Source organism: Chironomus tepperi, unplaced genomic scaffold (genome assembly GCF_022539635.2).
Source record: "Chironomus tepperi strain 1889 unplaced genomic scaffold, CSIRO-AGI_Ctep_v1 contig_472, whole genome shotgun sequence".
NCBI classification, from domain to species: domain Eukaryota; kingdom Metazoa; phylum Arthropoda; class Insecta; order Diptera; family Chironomidae; genus Chironomus; species Chironomus tepperi.
Window position 1 is genome coordinate 661,644 of NW_027226594.1, and position 27,740 is coordinate 689,383.

A 27,740-nucleotide genomic window follows, 5' to 3' on the forward strand; every position below is an offset into this window, starting at 1 on the left:
TCATGAAATGGAATTTCAACAAATTGAATTCTTAAGAAATATGAACAAAGGATATAAACGGTTACGTAACCGTAGTGAAGCTCTAAAAATACAGAAGCTTTAAAAAGAAAACAAAAAAAAAAAAACATCAACAAATCAAAACAATTTCCATCCTCGTCGAATAGACATCAAGCTATGTGTATGGCTTACAAGAATTGACCCGAGATTTATTTTGATAATCCCTTACAAAGAAGGGTGATCATTTATAGACGTATTTATATTAGATGCTAAAAGACCTATTTATAGAAAGTACCGAATCACCATCATAGACTCTTTTATGACAATTTTTGTTCCTTCGTCAAGTTTCACATTTGCGTGGGCTTAAAAACATTCATCCGTAAGCTTTTCTATTTGATGACGTCATAGAAAACGAGATTATTGCGTTCATATATATTTTTCTATTTGTGTATCGAAGTGTTCCTGTTGGGTTGTCGTTCACAAATGTCGTCTGAAATTTAGGGAGGCGGAGACTAAGATAGATTTTTTAGATTTAACGATGCAGTACACCAGCCCAGATGAGTAGTCAAGAAGGGATTTCGGAGGTCAAAATCTATTTAATTTGCTGGGGCTTGGCCCGGATGAGGAAAAACTCAAAAGTTAGAAATAATCATTAATTAGACATTAACTTGCCTTTTACTTCGTCTTGAACAGCCAAGAAGCGTACTCATCAGTAAGCTTACAAAATTGAGCATGCTCAATTATATTGATTGACTATACTAATGAGTACGCTTATTTGGGTGAGTATGCTCATTGACTGTTATGGTTATTATGTTTAACGTATTTTATGAAAACCGTGAAAACTTTCACGATTCCCATCCGACAATTGACGGAACCGCGAATAGGAAACTGTGAATTTCCGGAATAGTTGATGCTGGGAATGCCTGTCAAATTGGACAGCTTTTCACTTTACTAGTTGTAGAGTTTAGTTCTCTGGACTACAATCTCATCTAGAAGACATAAGTTCTTTGGATGACTACATATCTTATCTAGAAGACATTTGTCGTCTGTAAAACTTCAACTAGATTTTTCAACTATGTACACTCGGATGCGCCTCTGTACTAGAATGCACTGAGAGCTTAAAGCAGTGGTGGGTAACCTTTTATTATTCGCGGCGCATCTTGGTGGTATGCCTCGATCGAAACAAGTGTTGATATGGATTGCCTTTGCCTTCGCAAAGATTTGCCTTTTTCAAAGTCAAAGGCAAGATATCAACACTGAATTCGAAACCGCATATGACATACGGTTCACGACAGTTCCATCATTTTTTGACGGCGCACTACTGTGCCGCAGCACACAAATTGTTCACCACTGGCTTATAGCGTGCAACAATTGAGTTATCAGAATCTTGCTCCGATATAAATGCAGGATTTCAAGATTCAGACTTGTCAAAACTTCTCACTTAGTTCTGGTTTCAATTTTAAAACTAGATCTAAGCTAAGTTAAGTTTGCAATTCGCTTACAACTATCCGAAGTAATCTTTAATAGAAAGTAGATTTGCTTACGTATGTAGATCCGCGATTCAATCATATTGTAGCTAGAAAATGAATTTTGCAGCAGTGTGAGGCTGGGGATAGAAATGATAATTTATGCTGTGAACGAGAGAATTTGAGGAACAAGGGAGACAGAATTAAGGGTGGATCCCTATGATGAACGTCATTTATGAACGATTCCTGCTGCTAGAAGTGAGATTTGTCTGTGGATGGATTTGCATAAATAAAGACACAATTTGGTTTACTTTTTTCATTTAATCATCATCTTTAATGATTGTTTTTTTTTTTTCATTTTTTCATCATTATAATTAATAAAAATATCTCAAATGTTAAAATGGTAAGTTTAATCGCTTTTCTTGGTTCCATTTTTGTTATGTGCAAAACACATCAAAATACACAGTTAAGAATAAAAATTGCCATTTTATAGTATAAATTGATGTGCTCATATCAAGAAAAATGCATCATTGATTTTCCATTTTTTTTAGTTAGTTTAAATTGCAACTTTGACAATTGATTGTGAACTTTTTTTTTTTTCATCATAATTTGGTTTTTGTTACATTTTTTTAAATTTTTTTATTCATTTTTTTGTTTTCGAGAGAATTTTTCTCATACACAATTGTTTTTTTTTTGGGTATAAGAATATGAAGTACAAACGATTCATTCTTATGCTTTGCTCTGCTTCTATGTAGCATTTTTCTAGGCACAATTAAAATGGATTTTTTTTTTCTTCTAAATACAACTTTTCTTTTTTTTCAGTGTGTAATTGGCTTTAAAAATATATGTATATGTATATATATAATTCCTTAATATCTTTTTTTTTTTCTTCATTTTTTCTCTTTTTAAAAATAATTCAGGATTCTTTCCTTTTCTTTTTTTTTAGTTTGAGAATTTTTTTTTTTACTTCATTTATCATCTCCCCCATAATCCGTAGTAATAATATGATTATTTTCCCCTTATTCAATGACAATCCCCACACCACACCAATCAATCCTATCACTTGCTCCCCAATCAATCTCTTACTTGATGGGTAGTCAACTAGGGTTTGGGAGGGTGGGGGGTGTTGTTGGGGTAAAAGTGGAGCAAATATACATTGTGTGTATATATAAATCTTGTGTTTTCTTTTTGGAGGAGCACTTCAAATATTGAATATTCTCAAACTGGGAGAATTTTTTTTTCTGTTTTGCCTTAAAAATTTAAACTTTTTTTTTTTTATTTATAAACTTTTTTTTTTATTTAAATTAAATTTAATTTCTTTTTTTTTGTGATTTTTTGTGTGATTTCTTAAAAATCGTTTGCTTTTTAATTATATTGTTTTATGATTTTTTCATCTCTTTTAACATTATCATTTAAGCTATGATTAAATAAAATATGTATATATAGTTTTTAATGTGATTTTTCGTCATCTCTTTTAAATTTTTTTACTTTTTTTTCATATTTTTTTTTATTCCTCAAAAAGCATATTTTTTTCGTCATTTTTCCTTTTTTTTGGGCATCAATCAACCGAATATTTTTTTTTTTAGTTTTTTTTATCAACATAGTTTTTTACATACACACAAAATATTTTAAATCAAAAGAGTAAAAGAAAGGCAGGCATTGAAGTTGATTGAAAATTGTTTTTTGTGGAAATTTTCAGCAGATTCTGGATTTTGTTTATGGTTCATTGTACGGATTTTAAAATGTTCACTGAGTCTTTTTTTCCTGACTACTGGAAGCTTTATGCTCAGTTCTAGATATTAAACTTTTTGTTTTGTGTGTAGTATGGTCTAATTTGTTCGAATAAGTACGTACATTAAATGTCGATTTAATTTTAATTCATGTGGCAAACTTTTCAAGCATTTAACTTTAATTTGATAGTGATTTGGTGGCCAATTTTTGGTGCTTGATCGCACTTCCGTCTAAGCAGAGGCCTTTATTCCAAATTTGTGAATTTCATATCCTTTAAAATTTTGAATTTAAAAAAATTTAAACTTTAGATTTTGAAAGAGTTCCAAGTCAACTCGGATTTTGTATGAAAAAATCAACTCGAATCGACTAAACTCCATCCTAAATTCAAGTTTATTTCGAGCTCTAGTTATTGATTCTCAATGTTTAAATTGAATTTGAACAATATTGATCTCAAACTCCGAACAAGGAATTTCAATCTTAAGATTGAAATGTACTGAATCCGTGGATTGCATTCAACTCAATACCGGGATTGAAAACCATACTCTAAACCCTGATCTAGCTACTTTATCTGTTCTAGTTGTAAATACCACAAACTTGATATCACTTTACTCAAAAATGATGTCAAGATTTGTTAAAAGAACTAACAAGATTAATTCAAAATATTTAAGGTTAGATATGAAATAGCACATCATCAAATTGTTGTCAAATGCTTGATACTCTTGGGACATAGCTTGGTTCATGATTGCCATTAAATGTAAAGATATTGCTTAATTCATATGTTTTCAAGATTCAAATTTTTAAGGTTAAGATTGAAATATTCAAAAATTTTGAATTTTAAGTCTAAATTCTTTGAATTTCCTAGGAAATCCTTCAAATTAGCCTATTCCGAACAGGAACTAGAGCTTCATCACGTCGGAAAGAAGAGAAATTGCCCTGACGAAAGGTTCGATTCGCCCAATTGTGTTGCTCGGATTTTGAACCTTTTAAATCCTAAACATAACAATAGATTTCAGTCACTATCTACTAGAACTTGTTTTGATCGTTCTAAAGCTACATAACTAGTGATTAAGCTTCGTATTAGTTCCTAGTATTACATTATAATATCCTGCAATTAAGCCTATCAATGTCCCATTTGTAGAAATTTTCAAAACATAACCATAAATACATTCATAACTAGAATCTGCATAGTCAATTTCCTCATTCAACAATTCATAAATCATATTTCAATAGCTGCCAATGAAAAGTATACACTCTTGGCTTGGCTTTAGACATTACAATACCCTTCTTATTTCTGATTATAATATCGCATCTAATAAGTACTCGCGATATTATTTTGAAGGGCATATAATATGCATATATGTTTCCATTTCCATTTTTCATGACGATTCCATTACTAAAAAAAACAGCTTCAAATCCAATCTCAAAAAAAAAAATAATAATATATTTAACAAAACAAAATTTAACAAAAATGTACAAAAAAAAGAATTGGAAAATCTTTTTTTATTAAAAAATGGAATTGAAAAAAGAGAGGAATTAAAAATCGTGTCTGATACTTTGGGATTTTTTCTTTCCATTTTTTTCATTTTTCATTTAATTTGACTAAATTTTCTTGAGCATTTTGACTATACTCAATTATTAAATTTATTTCATTTTTTTCACTACAATATTTCTTTAATGCAAAAAAAAATAAAAGAAGCGGGAGCATCAGACTCAATAATATATAAAAAGTATGTTTCAAATTTTCTTATCTCTCCACACCTCCACAATAATATTAATAATTCAATTGCTGATTAATTAGTTTGGCAAGTACAACAATTTAATTTTTTTTTTAAAAAAAATTTGTCCGTTCATTGCAATATGTATGTTAATCATCATTATCTAGTTACTTTATAGGTATTTTGCTTATATACTTCACTCTCTTTACATACATACAATTTTTTGAGTCAATTTTTTACTTTGCGGGTCGTTCATAAATGACGTCTATCAAAAAGCTTGATTCTTTTAGGTTCCATCCTCAATTTTAGTCTCAGACAAGCTTAATAAAAGTTAATTTTACTTCCATCAAGCCTTTTACAACTTCCAGTAAGAGTCAAGTTCCTAATGCACATTCAACGTCATAACTAAACGACCCCCCCTTTTTGGATATTATGACAAAAAATAAAAACAGTAAGACGAAACACCTTGATATGAATATCAACTTTGCTTCATTTCTCAATGAAATAAAATATCTCTTATTTTTCATGTGTGTGTATCTGTGCTTCACGGGAATTTCAAATAAATCTTTAAGATTACTTCAGAGTGTATAATTCTTTTTTAAATATTTATGTATGTGATTTTGGCATCTACAAAAAACACGAACAAAATAAGGTATCAGGGGTCGATTTGCTAATGACGAATATTGGAGAAATTAGCAATTTTTCCTGTTTTCGACGTCATTAGCGAAGGACCGACATAAAAAAATATATTTGACACAAAGATTTGTTTTATCTCATTGCTGGGACCGAGTTCACTGGGACTTGTATGGTACGGTGGAGGTCTGCAGCTTTACTGTAGTTAGTGTGGCATTAAGACTCAGGCAGTCAAGTCATTGAGTGTTCTGAGCCTTGCATGTCATTACACTGTTACAGTAGAGTGCCATACCTTACTAGGTCCAAAGAAATTGGCACCTGGAGTTAGAGGTGTGTCCAGAGTTCAAAATCTACTCAAATTCCATACAGAGGTCAAGTTGACATTTCCATATTAAATTCCAGAACTCGAACTTCGAGTTCTGCTAAATTCAAGTAGACTTCAATCCCTGAATGTATCCAGTCACCCTCAAACCATCAAAATTTAACTAATTAACCCCAAAACCCCACCCCAAACTGGATCCACCTCAAATCCAAAGCATTCATTCTTTTTTTTGGGTTTTTATGGAAAGATGTACAATTAATAGTCGAGAGATTTATAACAACATGTAAGCTTTTTTGGAGGAAGTTCTCAGTCAACAAAAATAATAGTCGGAATCAGGATCCAATCGAAAGTCAAAGTCTAGTTGAAAAATGCCAGTCTTGCATATTTAAATATCGTTAAATTAAATTTTTTAATGGCTTTTCTGCTCGTGATTTTATGCAAAAGACTTTTAATTCAACTAGTCGAAGAAATTTCTCATTTTTCATTCATTTCGATTATTTTCTAGATGAGTATCACAGACTATGACTATAAAGTATCATTGCATACAAAAAAATATTAATCTCTTCTCTCTCGTGTGTGGGACAGAAAAGAATGCAACAACAAACAAAATAAAAATGTGCTATAATAATTTGACTATTTTTTTTAATTGTGCTCAACTCTTAATTATACACCCTTTCGTAACTGGATTTATTTAGTTTATTTTCTGGAGAGGTCAAAAAAAAGGCAAAAAATAATAATTATTGACTAATAAGCTATCAAACTGATGGCACATGATGGAAAATTGGAGAGGAAAATTTAAATTATGTTTTATGCAAAAAAATTATGTCTTATGTTGAGAAGAAAGAAGTTAGTTAGTTTCGTTCATTTACAACCATCAGTCTCTTAATATCAAATTCATCAACTTTCCCCAAAACACGTGTACGTGCGCGGAAGTCTTTGTTCATCCTTCATTTATCTAAACAAATTCCTTTTCATTTTTCGCTATGCCAACAAAAAAATAATAATTAAACAAGAAGAAAAAAAACTAAAATAAAAAGAAAAGTGCTTTCAAATTGAAATAAATATCACAACAGTAGAAAATAGTCGTTAATAAAAAAAAAAAAAGTTTTTTAATATGAAAAAAAAAAAATATAATTATTAAAAGTTTCGCAATTATTTTCATTTAATTTAATTTTAAAAAAAGAGGCAAAAAATTATCCCTGGTCCATTAACGGCGAATGTTTCAACTTTTTAATTCATTCTTTTTCCTCCTAAAAATCTTCAAGGGATGACTTACATTGGGCATTTAACTGATGCTGTTGGGATTTTTAGTCTGTGATGTGTTTTTCAATAGATTGACATGATTGCTGTCAATTAAATAGCAGTCTTTTAAATTGATTATAATTTGTCCGTTAAAGATTTTCCCAAACGTTAAAATTTTGATTTAAAAATAATTTTGAACTTCAAGATCAAAACGAGAAATTCAAAAGAATTTTGAACTTCAAGATCAAAACAAGAAATTCAAAAGAATTTTGAACTTCAAGATCAAAACGAGAACCTCAAAATAAATTTGAACTTCAAGTTCAAAACAAAAAATCCAAATTTTTTCCAACCGTTAAATTTTGAATTTTAAAAGTTCGTTAAATTCACAATTTTATTATTTGATGCATTTCAATGCATGATGTAATCTCAGATGTGATTGTTCATTGTCTAAGCTAAAAGCTAAAAATCCTTACAGCATGTTAAAGAGTCATTAGAGCTTCACACGAATAATGACATTTCAAATGATTTGAAAAATTGCATCAAAAAAATTATCGCGAATTAGCACTTGAAGCTCTAAAAAAAATTACCCAAAAGCACTCGCCTTGACATTCACTATTGTTTATATCTGCTATATATACTGTAATTGCGATTAAGTAATTATTATCGCTCACATTTTTACATTCTTATTTGTTTTAATATTTTTTTTTTCCTTTCTGTAAACTTGCCACGTGCCTTCAAAATATTATTAGATCTCTGCTGTTATATGGTATAGCTGGATATTAATGACGCAAACTTTTAGCAGTAATAAAATACTAGAAGCGTGGCATATAAACATGAAAGCATTCATAGCACTTTAAAGTCTTCTATTGACATTATCAACATATTTTTTATTTTTGTTTCTATAGAAAAAAACAAAAAAAACAAAAAAATTATTTTAAAAAACTGAACTAGGATCAACTAAAATTTTTTCACATTTTCTTTTTACATTCAACATGTTGAATTGGATGGTAACTTTTCATTTAAAATTGTATTATTTTTTTTTGGAATTCAATAAATTTTTTTTCTTTACAAAAAATGGCAAAAATTCTTTCCATTAATATTAATTGCAGTAAGAACGGACGTGAATAAAAATTGCCAGCAAATGCAATTTTTTTTTGTTAATTAATAAAAAATATTTCTTTTTTTATTCGAGGAAACGTGAAACTTTTAAAAAATTATTGGATGAATCTTGGAAAATTCCTCATAATTTTATATCTATATATAATATGTATATATGGACACACGAAACTGGATTTTATCAATAACACAAAAAAAACTTAGTGTTTATGGACTCACGAGTTAAAAGTCATCAAATCGCTGTAGATACACGAAGTGCATTTGTATTTGGCCGGATTTTCAATGCACAAAAAAGTAATTAAATGATGAATTGTTCACGATTAATAGCGCATTACCGCGAAAAAACGTGATTACAAATTCGAGAAAGAAGAAGTTTTTTTACTTTCACTTTCACAAAATTGTTTTAATATTAAATAAAAAAATTTTATGCACTTCGATTGGCAATTCAATAGAAAAAAATAACATAAAAATTCCTAACGACTTTGTTGTTATTTTTTTTTTTGACTTCTTGGACGTTTCTCTTGAATTCCGGATAATATGACAAAAAAGACACAAAAATTTTTCATTCATTTTTAAGGAAGACAGAAATTTTAATGTACGGAATCAGATCCGTGTTGTTGTTTTTGTTGTTGTTGTATATGAAAATTTAAGGATTGAGAATTTAACGGATTTTCATAATTCAAACCTCATAACGGTCAAAAAAAATTTTGGGGTGGATGATGTTGATTAAATGATTAAATTGCAAGTACTTGGAGTCGGAAAATATCGAAAATTGTCAATTTTTAAATGTGTTTTGTGGATTTGAATGGGTTTAGTTCAATTTTGAATTTTAACGGTTTAAAAAGTTTGAATTTAAAGTTCAAAATGGAATTTTGACTGTTGAAAAACCTCACAAATGATTGAACTTGAAGTTCAAAACAATTCAAATTCTCAAAAAATTCAAAAATTTCTTTCAAATTCAAAATGTTCGTTAAATTAAAACATTTCAATTCTAACACTCAATTTCTAACTGTTGTAAGGTTTCAAATTCAAAATGTTCACTTTCTTAAAACCTTTCAATTCCACCTCAGAACTTTTATAAGGTTCCAAAACACAAATTCAACAATTTTCGATTTTAAAAATTTTATTTTGGCAAAAAAGTCTTAATCATCATCAACAATCACTCCATCCCCAAAAAAGAAGATTAAAAACAAGAAGTAATTGGCTAAAAATTTCTCGTTAAAAATCACAAGAATTTTTTTTCTCTAAAAAAACCGGAAATTATGATTAATTAAGAAGAATCCGATTAATCATCATTTTTCACACAATTAAAATGGAGGGCATTTTGCTAATTTGTTTGCATAACAATTTTTTTTTGTGCTTGTCATTCCTTCACAACAATGCCATTTTATGGATAATTTGTTTATAATTAGAAAAGAAAAGAAAAATAGTCTCACACACTCTTGTTTTCCTTTATCATATAAGTTTTAATAAGTTAGTATCAACACGAAAAAAATAAAAATGAAGAAAAATTTAATCCTTTGTCTTATAAAAAAAATTTCATATTATTACATATCGCAAATGGAATAGTTTTTCACTTTTTTCTTTAAATAAAAAAAAATTCAATAAAAATAATGTAAGAATTCTCCTCTTTACTTTCATTTATGTGTCATTTTCATTCACAAGTCTCTCTTCTTGTTCATCATTTCTTTCATACTTAAAAACTTTTTCTTTTCTTTTTTTTTTTTGCATATAGATAGCTAAGATACATAAGAGAAATATGGGAAATCTTTTATATTTTTTTGCCTTTCCTTCTTTTTTCATTCAATAATTTTTTTTTCTTTTTTTTTATTACTTGAAAAAAACAATTTCGTAATATAATTAACGTTTTTTGCTATTTTTTCCTCCACATGAGAATCAAGCTTTAGTCGAGCAAATATAATTCATCTAAATATGAAATAATAATAATAGTAAAAAAAAAACATTAACAAAGAGACGAAAAAAATCATCGTATCAGTTTATCATGAATCAGAATCTTAAAAATTAATTCTAAAGAACTCAATAAGAATTTCTTCATATATGATTTTCTTTTTTTTGTTTTTATCCATCATTTCGCCATGAGACAGCCAGTTTGATAAAAGAACATTTTAATGTCATTTCTCTTTCTTCTTTTATTGTTGTTTAAGAAAAAAAAAAACTTTTTTATTTCTTTTTTTTTCTTTTCATTCTTTTTAAATAAGCATCAGCAACAGTCGACAGTGTCAGTAGGCAGTATGTATCGATTGCGTATTACTGTTCGCAGTTTGTTGCGAACTATATGATAAACCATTATCAGTTGTGACATTACCTTTAACTAGTTGCGAATCAAAATCACTCACGAGCTTTCTTATGTGCGACAGTTTTTCATGTAAATATTCAAACCTGAAAAGAAAGATTTTTAAGAATAGACAAAAAAAATGGGAAAAAAATTAAAAATATGAAACAAATGATTTGAGTTTGTCGCAGGCACAAAAGCATTGTGACTTTTTTTTACGACGAATAAAAATGTGATTTACCTCTGTTTCTTATCTTGAAATCTGGTATCATTGTTGTTCTCTCTGTATTCTTGAATAATTTGATTTTGAATCTCCTATGGAAAAAAGACATAAAAATGTTATTTATTATTATTGTTTGTTACGTAAGGCCAAATATAAGTATAATCAATAAAAAATTAGATTCTTTTTTGTTATCATTTAAAAATAATTTATTATACTAACCTGATATTTCCGCTCATCCGATGAATGTACTTTACGTAATTCATCTTGCAAATTTGCAAATCGATTACGAGTCTTTTCGATTATCGTATGCAACTGTCGATATTCACTGTAATCTTTGTCAAATTCAGTCTTATATTTGCGACGTTGTTCTACCGACGTGATAGGTGGATAGTCACTGTATAATATGATTGATTAAATTAATTAGTTTTTATTTTTTATTCTAGAAGCCTCAATAAATCATGATTCGATCAAGATATGTAGATGTATGTAATTTATGGATAGTAAGCCTGATATTAAGTAATTTATGCAGCAATAACGAAACAATAAATTTTAAATTTTATGATTTTTTTCAAGTTCAAAATTTGAACTTTTGAAAATCGTTGATAAAATTGACATTCAAAATTCTGAATACCGTTAATATTTAAATTTTTTTGATATCCGTTTAATCAGTCATAAAATGAAAATCGTGACGAATAAAAATGAAGGCGAAAGTCACAAGTCTCAAATTATCGGCATGACATTAGACATGAAAAATTTCAACATTAAGGTGTAAAACGTAAATGACTAAGTTGCTAAGGAATTCTCGTCGCGTAGAAAATAATATTTTTATGGGCTCAGCCCTTTTGTATAAAAGAACAAAGGTTCTCGACTTATGCATTCAAATTCCTTAATGAATTTCCAATAATTTTTCTTCATAACTAGACTAATTTAATATGGTCGAGACAACTAACATTATGAGACCAAAGTGATTACATCTACAACTCCTGTCGCAATAAATTTCAATGAATTTTTTCGTACCTAAACTTAGCCTTGGTTGATACACTCTTCGTTGAAGTCTCCCGAAGGCCATCAATATTAATATCACCATTATCGGTTCTAATCGTGTCATATGAGCTGCTTGTCGTTGTCTTAATTGTTCCATTTGTCCGATTGCCATTACGTTGAGAACGATCTACATTACTGTTATTACTGCTTTTTGATTGTCCCCTACTACTATTATTACTCATTGCCATTCTTTTGCTTATGCTATCATTACTCAGCACAGTAAAATTGAGTCCTAAACTATTACTTTCATCTAATGAATTTGGAGTTATGCTTGCGCTATATATATTTAAAAAATAAAAAATAGAATATCGTCCATTAGTTTATTGCTAAATATTGATTTTCTTTTGTCGAGCTTTGCAATAATGAAAAAGGAATAATGTATGACATTTACCTAAAGTAATCATCTGTATCCCGCGATCGTGAAGAAATATAGGAAGTACCATCACGACTATTAAAGTGACTAATTCGTTGCTTTTTTGCAACTGGTTCCATATATTTTTCATTATCATTATAATTCATTTTACTGTTCATATTATTATTTAAACTCGATGTCGATTGAGATGACGGCCTCTTTACAATAGGCGGCGGCGAACCATTATGTTGACTATTTGGACTTTGACCAGACGTTGATGACGATCCTCCGTCGCTTGATAATGGTGGTGTTAAATTTTGTGGCTTACGTCTATTAAAAAAATTTCAATCCATTAACGATTAACAGACGGTGAAAAGAAAGAAAAGAAAAAAAGAAATGAAATGAAATATTTTTCATACCGAATGTTAATTAAAGCAATCATAATACAATACAATATATATATACAATGTATCTAAACTAGTTTTAATTAATAACTTTCTACAAAATATATATGAAAAAGAGATTTTTAGTTTTGTAAAACTTACCGTTTCAGTGTTGCTCGATCTTGGTCGCTATAAAATGGCCAATCTTCATGCACATCATTCCATATATGTCTATGTAGTACGTAAGCATTATCACGAACAAATGAAATTGATTTTAATACATTTGTGATGACATTTCTGTCTCGGTCCCTAATACCCTCTGTACACACGTTCATAGGATATAATTAAGAGTTTTTTTGAAAGAAAATGAAAAATATTTAATTAATAAATCTGTTCAATGATATTCATATCACACAAGTTGATTACCTCTAGTTAGCCTATCATACAATTCTAGTTTCTTAAATGGCCTTAATGCTAATAAGTGTATAAGTCTTTCCCTGTTTGAAATAAAGTTAATTAAAATTAATTAAAATTGTTATATAATTCAAAAGCACAGCTGATTATTTTGAGAGACTAGATTGTGACTTACTTAATTGGCTTTCGTGCAATATCAGGAATCCGATGATTTTGTTGTCCATTATTACGGCTTAAGTTATGTCCCATACTGGATGACATTCGTTGATGATCAACGTCATCACCGACGACACCATTAATTGCATTATTGTGATGATGACTTGACTGATGATGGTATGAATCATGATGATCCTGTGAGTTGTAATTACTATGACTATTATTATTAATTGCTGGAATTTGATGTTGAGATGTAAAATGTAACATTGGACTGCAGTTATCATTGTTGGTGCTTGAATTCGATCGATCTGCAACATCTAATGAACGTTTCAGGCTATTACTGCTACTAGAATTATTTGGTGTTCCACTATTTGTAGTACGACTATTATTATACGTTGATGATGGAATTATTGTTGGCTTCTTCGTTATTTTCCTACCAATGTCCTGCTGATTTGGTTTAATTTCACGTGTACTAAAAATAAATAACAAAAAAAAATAACAAATTTATTTATAAATATTTATCGGCATATGAATGAATAAAATTGTGCGGCTTAATGAATGAAGAATAAAAAAAAAGTGAAGTTACACAAAACAGGATGACAATGACGATGTGCTATATATGTATAATATTTATATAAATAAATATATGGTGCAAAAAAAAAGAGTAAAATGCAATAAATGGAGCAAATGTTTGCGTACATTCTCAAATGTGATAAAATAAGCAACAATAATAAAAATAGTAGCAAAAAATGTGATGTTCATACAAGTGATAAGCAATAGTGATGACGCAGACGGCGGATTTTTTCTCTCGTACACTTTTTTTTTACTGCTGCCTCTTCGCTCTTACGACAATCATTTAACGAAGATGCTATGTACAATGAAATGCGATTGTTGCCTAAGTTCTTGGAAATATAAAGCTTGTTTGAACAATATGGTTCATTACCGATATAAACGATTGCTTTGCTAGATAAATGACTTTTTTTTTTAAATGCAGTTCTAATTTTTCTAGGCCTTTTGTGCTTGCCTTTTTATATAGGTAACTGTGAGGAAGTGATTTTCATTCATGAATTGAGAGTGAATGAATATATTTTGTTCGTAATTGAGTACTACGCAGGCTTCCAATTGGTGGAAAAGAAAAAAAATGTTCAGGAGACGATAAGATTATGGCATCCCGTCCCCCTTCTTAGAAATCTCTTTTTTTTCACCTATACAATGTAATTTTGATATCATTTATTGCAGGCGTGATTGCGTAAATATGAGATAATTTAGCTGCACAGCACCTGCATGCTTTATTTTTTTTTATTGCATGGAGATTATATGGAATAAGCTACGAGTGGGATAATTAGAAATAGTCAATTTCTGCCATGTTTTACTGCTAATAATATGTTGATTAATAAACATACTTTTTTTGTGACTTAACAGTTAATTAGGTAGCAATATTTCCTTATTACTGAAGAAATGTTCCTAAATATAAAATTATTGTGTATTTATTGGTCCGGATTAATTTATTTAGTTCTTATGTGGCATGACTTGGTCAATTCATTGATATAATTTGGAAAGTTAGAAGATAACATTTAAGATTTAAGAATCCAATAAATTAAACATGTCAAATGAAGATAAAACCGACATTCAAGTGCTCAGTCAGGAAGATAAAGGAAAATATTCTGGAATATGTTATTGATATCAGTGACGAGATGATTAGTCTAGCGTTTAAGCCAAAAGATCTAGAAAAAGGTTTGACTTCTTTCGCAGAAACAATAAATTTGCTTGTAATTGAGAATGCCTGTTCGTAGGCCATAACTGTGACAGATTTTTCACCTGTCACAGACATCTGTGTTTGCAATTCTGAATGGGATGTAAGTTCCAAATAAGATACCCTAACAGACAAAGAGCATAATCTGGACATACTAACTTTTGTGAGCATGCTCATTTGTATGAAAATTGCATTCTTGGAATATTCTCATTAATGTGAGCATTCTCTTTGTATGCTAGGGATATAGTCCATAAGTCTAATTACCAGGAGCGACACAAATGAAGAAAAATCTGTCACGAAACTTTAGGCTTTTTTTAAAGCTCTCTTATTAACATCAAGAGGAAGCCGTCTCCATTTGACATCCATATGATTGCCATTTGCCCTCCACAAGGAAGTGACTTCATTTTGTGTATATAAAAGAACTTTTACGGAATCTGAATAGCTCCATGGCGATAAGCCTTCTTCATTTGTGTCGCTAAGGTACATATAATTACTAATACATTTCATAATCACTGGATTGATGTTAAAATATCAAGAGTACAATTTTCATGGCTTAGTTTCGAACAAACTTTGGCTCTAATTTCAAAATTCTGAGAAAACGTATAAAAATTTATCAATATCTAAATCCCAACCACTTCCTGATAAAGTAAAAGCGCTTAAAATATCCAATATATCACCAAATCACCCCAACTCTAATCTCTAACACAGCATTATATAGATGAAAATAAGATAAGAATTTTAAGCACGCATCAGAAATTCACAATTAAGTGCTGTATTTGTGAGATAATGTAAACAAAAAATATAACTTATTTTTCTATATAGTAAGATCGAATATAGATAAAGCGTATTATAAAACCATAAAAATATTGACTCATAATGACGAATACGAAGAAAATGAAAATCATCTCAAGGTCATTAAAAATGTACGTTTCTGTCTTCCTTCTCTTTTTTAAACTTTCCGTATACTATTTTTTTTTTGTGCCTGCCTGTATACACTTTTCTTTCCATTTCTTCCTTTTGCTGTTCATTTACCACCTCGATCAAAACAAGTAACAAGTAAAGTCGACAAGAAGAAACGACGACAAAAAGAAGAAGAAATTACTTTAATTGACGTCAAAAAAAAAGAGTGTTCATATACAGCTGTATCAACAAAGTTACAGAGCAAAACAAAATACATATGAAACTGACTATTTTTTTATTTTCCTTCAGATTTTTTTTTTACTTCTTCTTTTTCTTCATCTTCTTTCAAATACAAAGGCAAATAGAAGCCACCTGATAAGAAACAGATTATTACTAATACAACCAAATGTGACATTTTCACAGAAGAGAAGAAAATATAAATATAAAAGTAAATAGCAATCGGGAGACTTTTTTTAAAAATAAGAGAATTTCTATCGTGTCGACAAATGGGGGCTTGGTGTCAATTTTGCATGTCTGATTAGACATGGGTGGATGGACTTGAAAATTTATTGGGTTTATTTGCTGAATATTCGGTTTTTGACTGGGGGGATCGTTTGAAAATGTTTAGTTTGAACTTGATATTTAAACTTGATACTATATTATGATGTACGTGTCAAATTCTTAGTTTTTAAAATCTTAAGCTTGCTGTATCTAAGAATCTGGAGATCTGGATCTCCTGAAAATCACTAGGCTGGTGAGATTTGAGCCTAGAAATTCAAATTCAATGTCACCTTTTGTGACCCGCAAGTGGTTTGGATCCCACAATAAACTGTTGGTCTAAAGGATGTGACACAACAGATTGTTAACCGCAGTGCCTCCAGCTAATAATGCTGAGATCTTCAAGCATTATATTCGTGACCCGCAACTGCCAACTCAGTAAGGCACTTTAGCTTCCTTGATATTGGATTCATACAAAGGACAAACTCAGTATGGCTTCCAAATGACTGTCAATAGAGCATTATGTCTACGCCAGGAATGCATCTCTTTAATCCTCTGTCTCTATAACCCTCGAAATGCCAGACATCACCAAATTGGATTCATACAAAGTCAAAACTCAGTGTGACTACCAAATGACTGTCGATAGAGCCCTACATATGTATATGCCAGGAACAGATCATTAGAATCCCCTGTCTATGCCAGACATCGCCAAATTAGATTCATACAAAGTCAAAACTCAGTGTGACTTCCAAGTGTTTGTCAATAGATCCTTATGTCTACGTCATTACGGATACATCATTATAATCCTTTTGTCTACCCTTCCAAATCCCAGACATCACATTCCAAATGACTCCCAAATAATTTGACAATTCAATAATAAATGTTTTATGACATTTTATATATTTTTTTTTCAACGACCAAAGTCAACTACTTGTCAGTTAGTAGTAATGCGCTTTGATCTTTCATCACACCATTATCTACACACTAAAAAAAAGTTTTCTTTGCTACTGCTGTTTTTTTTTTGTTACTGATAATAAAAAGTCCCACACATGAATTTATACTCATTATATATATATTCTATCAATAACTTCTCATGCTTGCATGTAGATCAAGAGCAATAACAAAAATTTGTCTCAAACGAGAGCGAAAGAAAGGCAAGTTGCGCAACATCTGTGACCCGAAACCGTTTATTAATACTACCCCAAAATGAAAAACTTTCTACATATATTGATATGACGACGTTTTACAAGTAATAGAAAATATAATTTTAATTTTTTTATTTTCTCTCTCTCATAGCTCGCTCAATCTCATCTATTGGCTGTTGAAATTGGATGTGAATAAATAATATGTGTTTAATGAATGTTGCAATAAAAGAAATAGTAAATATTTTTTTTTTTGTTCAACAAAAGAAACGTATTATGTCTTATAAAATAAAAAAAAAATGTAAATGCAACAACTAGCAGACACGCACATAACCTATACATAGACAAGAAAGTAACCAGGCAAGTAAGCAAAATGTATAAATGGCCAGAGAGATAAGTTGTGTACCAATAATTTCCGAAATCACCAAATAACCTTCAAAAAGAAGTTAACAAAAAGAGATTGTGTGTATGAAATGAAAGACTATGAGGCATAAAATAAAAGCAGCAATAATCTGATGAGGGCTATAAAGATTGAATATTGGAGACATGAAACACAAGAAGCAGGCAGCAGAGAGTAAAGTGCGTTAAAAGTAACTGAATTTTTTCTCTATTCCTCATCTTCTTCCTCTTCTTTTATTCATCACATTGAACACCTTTCCAAAATATTATAAAAAAATTCTCTCAATTTCTTCTTTCTTGGTCGTTTTCCTTTGATTTTTTTACATTATTTATTTATGGTACACTTTTTAACGAAAAAAACATCTGTTCTAGGTTCCTTTTGTTGTTTATTTCGCTTCTTACACACTTACGAGTATTTTTTTTTATTCTTTATTCCTTTCTTCTTTCTACTTTTTATCTTGAACACATGTCTGCATGATTCTTTTCTTCTTTTTATACTTCTTTGTAGGAGAAACCTTATTTGATTTTATTTGTGAACAATGTTCTACTTGATTCAATACTTATTTCCCTTTAAATGAAGCATACATGAATGGTAAAAAAAATGGAACCATCGATCACCTTTCGAACGTACAACATATTATGAAATAACATATTCGAGTAGGTATAAAAATAACTTCAGGGGTGGATTTTAAAGTCTTAAAATAAAAAATGTCTATAAAATTATTGTAATTAGGTAAATAACATGATAATTATTCCTCAGGCAATGTTATTTCATGCTCAACATACATGAACATATATTTTTGGAAATTTTCCCAATCGTCTTTATGTTGCCAGTTTTTTGTGATCATATCAGCTATGTTCAATTATATATAAAAAGAGCATACAACTACAAATGAAATCCAATTTAATTTAAATTTGCTCACTGAATTTATATTTTTTTGAGAATAGAAAGAACTTTTTTTTTTATATATTTGAGAAATAATTCACGACTTTTAGCGTTTTAGAATTATATAAAATAAATAGAACTGCAATAAACTTCAAACAACCTCTGCAAAAGTACATTATTGATTTTTTTGGCTGTTTATCGCTATAATTTTGCTAGGTGTTTAACCCTCTAATAATAAAAATAAGCTTGTTATCAGTTCTTTCACACTTATTAATAAGTTTGGTTTTAATAAGAATTGATTAATTTTTGTTTTTTAATCCTTTTTGCTTTGAATCTACCTCAATTGTTGACATAAAGTTCATCTGAATATCAACTGGATATAGAATTACATTTAAATATGATTAAAATAATTCAAACAATAATAATAAGAGTTAAATTGGGTCTTATTCAAATTACAATTTTAACAGATTCTATCTCCAAAAAAAATTTCATTTCAATAATATCAAATAACGTAAATTTTACTAAGAATTAAAGGAAATTCAAATATTTATTGAATGAGTTAAAATATGAGTTGGAGTTGAATTTGTGATAAACAAATATAAAATAAGATAATGTTTGAAAATCTAATTTAGAATATGCTGGACTAAATGAAAACAAAATGAATAAATTGATTCTTTAACTGATATTTCGTACGTATTATACAGTTTTAGTGGGTTTTTACTGGTTTTTAGAGTAATTATCTGATCATTAATTTGTAGATCAATCCCGAACAGCACAATGTGTTTGCTACTGTATTGCTACGTTGCCGAATTAATGGTAATACGTGAATTGGCTCTGTTGGCACTGTGACGGCCCATTTCGACCCATTTTTTTCGCTAAAAACGCAGTTTCCTGAATAGACATGGATCATGTTCATGAGGTTGCTCACAAAATTGACAAAGCTCAATTATATTGATTGAGTTTACTCATAAACACAATCATTTAGATGAGAATGCTCATTGTCTGTAAGGAAATTGTCTCAATGTGCTGCTCAGTCCTGAGACCCTTGTCTATATAGATTACGATTCATAACACCAACTTAATTTTGTGCAGAATATTCATATCTATCTTCTAAGACTTCTTATGCCTCATCATCCATATCCACACTAACAATAACTATTTCTCTACCAATTATCAATCCTCATTAAGCTCCAATACTAAAACTACAGGACCATTCCTCTTCATCAATTTAATCAAGTTTTTTAAAGCTCATTAAACAATATCCAATAGCCCACAATGAATAAGTATGACTCAAAGTTCAACTAAAAAACATCCAAACGTAAATCACAAAAATCGCACGTGTCTTTCACACAATTCGACTCAATGTTTTGTCTTTTTACGTCAAAATGTCAGCAATACTGCATGAAACAAACATTCCAGTGGAACAAAAAAAATTATCATATCAAAAAAATATTCTATTTGCGCGTTCCTTTACAGAAAAAAGTAAACAAACTGCGTGCAAAACTAAATATTTTTCATTTCATTCGCTTCTTTATGTTATGAATAATAAAAAGAAATATTAAATGCAGTAGAATATTCAAAAAATAACATTGTAACATTTACAAGTACTCGGTTAATCGTTATGAAATATTAAATATTGTGGTTTAAGTTGTTAGGCAAAGTGTTTACAGAAAATGAAAACCGATTGAATTAAAAAAGATTATTTTGAATGAAACTTTGTAATTTTCAAGTAAACAAAAAAAATTTATTGAATAAAATTAAACCTTTTTTGCAAAAAGCACAGCATGAGAATTTGGATATTTTAGTTCAACCTTTACAAGAGATAAAAATCGATTCCAATCCCTGAATATGAAAAAAACATTTCATAAAAATAAAAAACCTGATTTTCGTCTTAAATCACAAGAACAAATTTGCGACAACAATAAAAAGGCATGCAGTGTTTATATAAGAACAATTATCTTTTTTAAGCTGCCTTTTACCATTTCATTATATATAGCAGGTTTATTTTTATAAAATTATACACATTTTCACATTGAAATTAATCATCGAACAAGATCAATTCTTAATGGAACAGATAAACTAGCTCTCACACCTGAAAGCGAAACCTGCTTTTTTTTTTTTTGCACAAAAATATAATGTATAGCAAAAATTACATAGACATTATCTGACATTTTTTTTAAAACATTCTTTTTTTTTCGTATGAATATGAAAAAAAAGAGGTTTAAATTAGCTCACTTCTGTCTGCCAATATGCATAAAATTTATATAAAAAAAAAAATCGTTTTCTTATGTATGTGATAAACATAGAGTCGACTACATTTCCAGTTCGTGAGATTATGCGAGAGCGGTGTAGATAGGAACAAAAAAAAAAAGAAAGGAAACTTAACTGATCACACGTGGGACCAATTAGCAATTATGGGAACTCCTTAGAAACTAATAAATATCGTATAACGCCTGCCATAAATCCCTTTTTTGTCTTAAATTTTAATTTATTTTTTATAACAACTTTATGCTCGACCGCGGAATGATATTTTTTTTTTATTTCGTGAATATGATTAATTTCATTGCCGTTATCGCTATATAATATAAATGCACACATACTATTGCTGTATACAGTCACATCATATGGAACATTTTACAGCTGTATATGTAAAAATCTACAAATGTGAGCTGTTCAGCCACAACACAATGACACGAAAAATAATAAGAAGTAAGAGAGAAGCAAAAAAAAATATTTAATGGAAGTGTCATGCAATGTTTCATGTTTCTTTATAATTTCTTAAGCTATTGCAATGAATTGTTCTGGTTTTTCTATTCACATAAATGAAATCTCGTCTCTGTGTTGTTGTTTTATATATTTTTTGGAAGTTATTTTACGATATTTTAGAGTAAACAGGAAGAATAAAGTATAATAAAAACTGCAGACATTGTCATGAGTCTAACTATTCCCCCCATCAAGGTTTTTCCATGAGTTATTACACGTTTATTTCGTGTTGTCTCACAAATTGCTATCACGTTCCATTTTTACACATCTTTTTTAAGTCATATAAATGCCAATAAATACTGCTGACTGTATACAGCAATAGAATTTCTTGTAACAAAAAATAATGTGTATGATAAAGATAAGTAGTAACTAAAAATGCTAATAAAAAATCAATTTGACATAATAACCGATATACAAAAGGCCTGCCTCATATGTATATGTCATTTACAAAAGAAAAACGCACATTTTGAATCCAATATAGAAGTCATAATATGGAATTTTTGAAAACAAGAAGACAATTGAGTGAGAAGAGGCTAGTAAGCACGAAAAAATGCGATCACAAGATTTTTCTTCTCATTTCCTCTCAATGTACAATATTTTTAGAGTTTTTTTAGTTCAGTGCCTCTCCTCAATATTTATACTGACAGTGTCTGACTGGCGTACTTTTAGATAAAAAAATATAAAAAAGTCTCATACTTAGTGGTAATAGCACATGCCGCGACTCTCTGTCTTCACATCCCACCTACGCAATTTGCAATTTTACTTCTCTCTCAGTGCCTGCCTTCTTCTTGTGTCTCATTTTTTTTTCTTTCTAAGAATTGTCGAGCTATTTTACTTTTTTTTGTCGACCCATTTCGTCCGAATGGGTTTATGGCTTTTTTTTTATATATTTCAGACATTTAAAAATTTGTTCTCTTTTACGACAAGCTATTATTAACTGTTCAATAAAGTACAATTGGTAATGGACATTTATGTAAGACACTCACTTACTTGTCTTTGAAAATATTTCAAATTTCCTTCATCAAAAATGCAAATTAAAAATTGAAAAAGCACCGAGCAAGGCTCTTTTAAATACTTCAAGATATACCTTATTTCATATTTTTTTTTATTTTTTTTTTCGTTCAAAAACAAAACTTTATGGACATTAAAAGTCGTGTAGTTAACTAAGGCAAGGTAATCACATTATTTGTTGAGTATATATATATATATAAATATATTGTAGATTGAAAAATAGCTTTCATTGCTTACACAATAATCACACAAAAATTACCAATCGATGCATAAAAAAAAATTCGCCACTGTATGTCTTTAACTACTGACTACAACAACAATAAAAAATTAAAATTTCGTAAGCTAAACTGTATTTCTTTCCATTTTCTTCTCACTTCTTTTCGGTCAGTAGTTGAAAAAAAAATAAAATTTCACTTTTTAATACTTCAAAAAAAAAGATGAACAAGAAGATCAGCTAACTTTAGGACATAATCGATTCATAATTCCGGAGAAATCCAATGGATGGCAATTTATTATGGACAGTAAGTAGTTCCGAACAGCACAAAGTGTTCGGTAGATTACCGCTACGTCGACGTATTGATGTTAAGATGCGAAGTTGCCACGACGGCTAACTTCGATTCATTTTTAAGAAGAAAAATGCGGTTGTGCCGCTCGGCTAGTATGTATGAATGGGCATGAAGGCAATCTAGTATGAAACAGCAGCATCAAATATTTTCCCGAAATATTCCTGTTATTTGTGGATCTAGACAGTTTTAAGAGAATGCCGTTCGGTTAGAGAAATTCGACTCGGTTATTGTATAAAAAGTGGATTCTATGTAGAAATTGATTCAGCATTGAGATCTAAAGAACAGTTTTGAATTTTAATGCAATTTAATTTGAAATTTTGTAATCATTTTCTTGAAAATTTCCCAAAATTTTCCCACCTTGTCATAAAAATCCCCATTAAAAGTGCAAACCCATCCGATACAGAAGAACCAGAAAAAAAAAGAAATTTAATTACCGAGGTTGAAGAAGTATTGATAACAGAACACAATTGAACGTAATATTAATTTTTATTTTTGGGCACAGACAATTAAGTGGCAAGAAAGAAAAAAAATCACACACGTGAAGAGGAAATTATTATGTTACTGATAACACAAGTTTTTACTATAGAATGATAATAATTTGTAAGTAGTAAGTGTATAATAATAAAGGGAACTTTGAGTTGCATGACACTGCATACGTAAAAATGGGAAAACCCAATACTATTGTAATTTAAGATTTTTTTTTGTTCATTATCCGATATAATATTCATTCTCTTTCTTTTAGTCAGACTTTTTTTATAGCGTCAAATAGAAAAAAAAAACAACAAAATAGCAAAAACCTTTCCAATGGACGGCAATGACTTGCCTTGAGTATTTTATTATATATGAAAAGAAGTCACTTCTTCTCATGTGTCTCCAACATTTGTGAAATAAAGAACACACAATTTTTTTTTTTCTGTTCCAAACGCTTCTCTTCAAATATTCATACACACAAAAACAACAACAACAAGAAGTGAAAAATAAGTTGCTGAATCGTATACAAAAAATTCAAATTACATTACGTACATAAAGTAAGTGCAATATGTGAGTATGAAGAGAGGAATTATTAATGTTGCAATTTAACGCACTCATAGCGAATTTGAATACGTGAAAGAAGAACAGAAATATGCACCTCATTTCAGAAAATGTCATGAAATATTTTCTTCCTCATTACAATACTTAATGAAGGAAATATCTTCTTCAAATAGGTTTCTTGAATTTTAGGTGAAGTCCTTTTATTCAAAATTGACTGAATGTGTCAAAGAAGCTTAATGGCTTGACAGGATAAGGATAATGTAACAAGAATTTTTAAAGTCTAAGGTTCGAATCCTAAAAAATAATAGGAATTTTCATTAATAACTGCGAAGTGTTTTTCTTTATTTTTTTGGTGCTAAATTATTTAAAATCAGAACTCAAAGTCAATTTGAATTTAATATCGAGTCGACTGTGCCCATCCAAAATCCAAATCACCATCGAGCACTGCTCTAAATTATTCAGATTCTAAAGGTTCAACCCCCCCTTCAATTTTCAGTTCATTATGAACGTCATATATAAAAATACTGGTACAGAACGATGAACTTGTTTCATTTTTTTTTATCGCCTATCCGTACCTATACATCTTTACATACAATTAAACAGAAAAAACTACAGCATTGAAAAACAATCACCTTAAATGATTTTAAGAGTTGCGGAAAGACAATTTTCATTATTTTATCTAAAGATAAGTCAATCAAAATAATTATTAATCATTACTTCCGTTAAATTTTCCCATCTTATCATATGTCCAATGAAAATATAATTTCATAATGACAAAAATTTATCAATGAAGGTAGAGTTTGGTAATATTACACTTATCGTTCAAACAAGAAATCAACTTCCGTTCAATAATTTTGGTACTTGAAACGTTGTTTTCAAAAAAACCTGTCAAATGTCAAGCCATGACGAATATTCAATTACTGTTTTATATCCTATTTAGATTAAGTTTAATTGAGCTTCCTATAAGTAACTTTATATCCATGAAAAAAAGCTTAATAAGCATGGCACAATATGTTAAGGTTGAGAAATTTAGGCGAATTATAGTAATTAAGGTGAAAAATTCAGCGTAAAATCTGAAACTAAATCTGAAGGTTTAAATACTTTTAAAAAATTTTTGTTTTCGCATGGACAACAAAATTACAAATTGGATTGAATTTAATTCGATTAATGTCTCCGCACTTTAATGACTCATAAAGTAAATTTTAAGGCTTTTATCAAAGAAAATTTATTGTGATTAATTTGGTCGCATATCATCTAAAAAAATTGCCGGGTAGCGTTATCACGAATAAATTGAGTCTTTTCAGGTGTTAAATGATAAGCTTGAACGCGTGACATTTAGAATATCGTGCTTTTAAAATTGGAAATATTTAGCATTATTCATGTTACTAAGTCTGAATGTTTATATACCTATTTGCATGTCGTTGAACGACTAGTGCACGTTTTAAAGTTATAGGGATTTGAAATTTTAATAGTTTTTAAAATGCATTAAATTTTTCTTATTTTTATTTATATCGTGAATTTAAGCTTAAGTTACTAATACAGTCTGGATAGTTCTCAGCTGATTTACACGTGCCTATCGTAAACAAAAATATTAAGGAGCTGTTTTTGTGCTAATTAATTGAATATTTTTAAAAGGATTAATTTATAATCTTTTCTTGCAACAAATTAATATTTAAATTAGAAAATTAATTCTATATTCATTTAAATCCTATTTCAAATATTACTGTTTAATGACATATATTTTTAAATAATTTCTAGACTAAAAGTTAAGCTTTTCAAACGAAATATCAGTTTTTTGATAACTTAAAATGAGTACAAGAGCTCAATTAAAATTAATAACAAATGCACCTGACATAAAAAACAATATTCCAAGAATAAATTACCCCCAATTTGTGCTAATTTGATAACATAACATATTGTGCTAATCTACATTCATAAAATAAAATTTAACTCGTTTGTCGATAAGCATTTTGATTAGCAACTTTTTCAATTGTTTTCAAAACAAAAAAAAAAGAAGTTTTTTCAGAAAAATTCTTTAATCATTAAATAAATATACAAAAAAATTGAGGGAATCCCTAAAATGATGAATTTCATTTTAATTTCCATTCATTAACCTTTTTTTTTGTCAGTTCCTTTAAAACATGTTTTTTTATCCATGCAACACCTGAATACAAAGTAAATATAATTTACTTTAAGAAATATCGATCAATTCCTTCCTGATAAACTGTCACGGAAAAATGTCTCTCTTACAACTTTTAAACATTTTTTTATTGACTTTAAATAATGGCAGACTGCATGTGTAGCAAAAAAGTTGTAAACAAAATAAAGAAGAAATATTCATTTATTCAGATTTTTTTTATTTTGAAATCATGAAGTAAAGTCGTAAAAAAAAATTCTGTTCTATTTAAAAGGTATTGGTTCTTCCATATTTACACTCTTAAAAAGCTTTATGGGAGTTTTGGATGAACAATAATCTGTTTTAAATAAAAACAAATATTGAAATTTTAAAATAAAGCTTTTTTCATAAGAATTGAACAAATTTCTCAGAATTAAAGCAAATATGAATAAATGATCAAAGAAGTTTTTCCATATATTATATATTATAATGGAAAATTTATCATTTTTTTTACAGTCATCATCTTAAACAAATAAATATACTTGGCATTAATAGATGACAAGTGTTTCTTGCCATTAATATGAAAACAACTTCCGTACAACCGATAATAAACTAAAGTTTTGTGACAATTTTAAATGGGGTCGATAAATCCATCCGAGATTCACCAACTACCTTGAGGTTACTTTACTCCAATTCTATACCACAATCACATTGTGGTGAATATTCAAGTTTCTTATTCACTATGCATAAAAGCATGAGAGAAGTAAATGATATTTTGTAACAAAAATGAATGCAAACCGAAAAGCTCATAAACCCGAAGAAGCATTGAACACAAAATACTTCTATATTATGTGAAATAGGTTCCCACGTTATAACTTATAAGTAAACGAAACAGGCCGTTATCAGTAGACTATTGTTCACCACAATTTAACATGAGATAACGACTAAATTGAAACGAAACGAAACGAGGCAAACAAAAAAGTAAATAAGTAAATATAATGGTTGGTGATGAACAAATGAATGTGAACAAAAAAAGTATTGAAAAGAATGTTAATGAATCCTTAGTTTTGCTTGCTTTTTTTCTGTACTAATTATTTCCTTCCGAAGGTGCTTGTTGCTTTTGCAATATACACATATATAGTATAGATAACCTATATTGTTATCATCATTTTTAGCCTTTTGATTTTAACAATAATAATAAATTAACTCACCATTTATTTTTTTGATTTTGAGCTGCCCGTGCCATACTAATTCGCGTATTCTCATAAACATCCTCTTGTGCTTGAACACGCATTTTATATTGTACTGGACCAAGTACATTCATTGATCCATTTGCTTGCTGAAGGCATTCAAATGATCCCTGTGTTTCCTCCATATCCGTTAATTGAAAGCTAAATTTTTGTTCCATCTGTTGACTGCTGCTGCCATTATTACCGAGTGATGGAAATGACAAGAACTAAAAATAGATATAGACGAAAAAAAAAAATATTTCATTAGCACAATGTCAAAAAATATTTCCACTTTTATCACTCGCATGAGTAACAAAAGGAAGAATAAGAAAGAGATTTCAATAAATAAGAAAAGAAA

At 29.2% G+C, this 27,740-nt stretch overlaps 1 protein-coding gene across 1 annotated transcript in view; it reads right to left on the bottom strand.

Annotated features, from left to right (window-relative positions):
• Nucleotides 1–9,145: 9,145 nt before the first annotated feature.
• Nucleotides 9,146–27,740, bottom strand: part of Su(Tpl) (Suppressor of Triplolethal) — a 30,942-nt gene continuing 12,347 nt past the window's right edge. The window contains exons 3-11 of the mRNA XM_070651966.1: nt 27,365–27,609; nt 13,107–13,559; nt 12,944–13,014; nt 12,680–12,836; nt 12,174–12,464; nt 11,756–12,058; nt 10,958–11,132; nt 10,757–10,830; nt 9,146–10,622 (exon numbers count right to left, since the gene is read on the bottom strand). Of these exons, the coding sequence (XP_070508067.1) occupies nt 10,463–10,622; nt 10,757–10,830; nt 10,958–11,132; nt 11,756–12,058; nt 12,174–12,464; nt 12,680–12,836; nt 12,944–13,014; nt 13,107–13,559; nt 27,365–27,609 (1,929 nt within the window). The 3' untranslated portion in view covers nt 9,146–10,462. The remainder of the gene's footprint in view (nt 10,623–10,756; nt 10,831–10,957; nt 11,133–11,755; nt 12,059–12,173; nt 12,465–12,679; nt 12,837–12,943; nt 13,015–13,106; nt 13,560–27,364; nt 27,610–27,740) is intronic.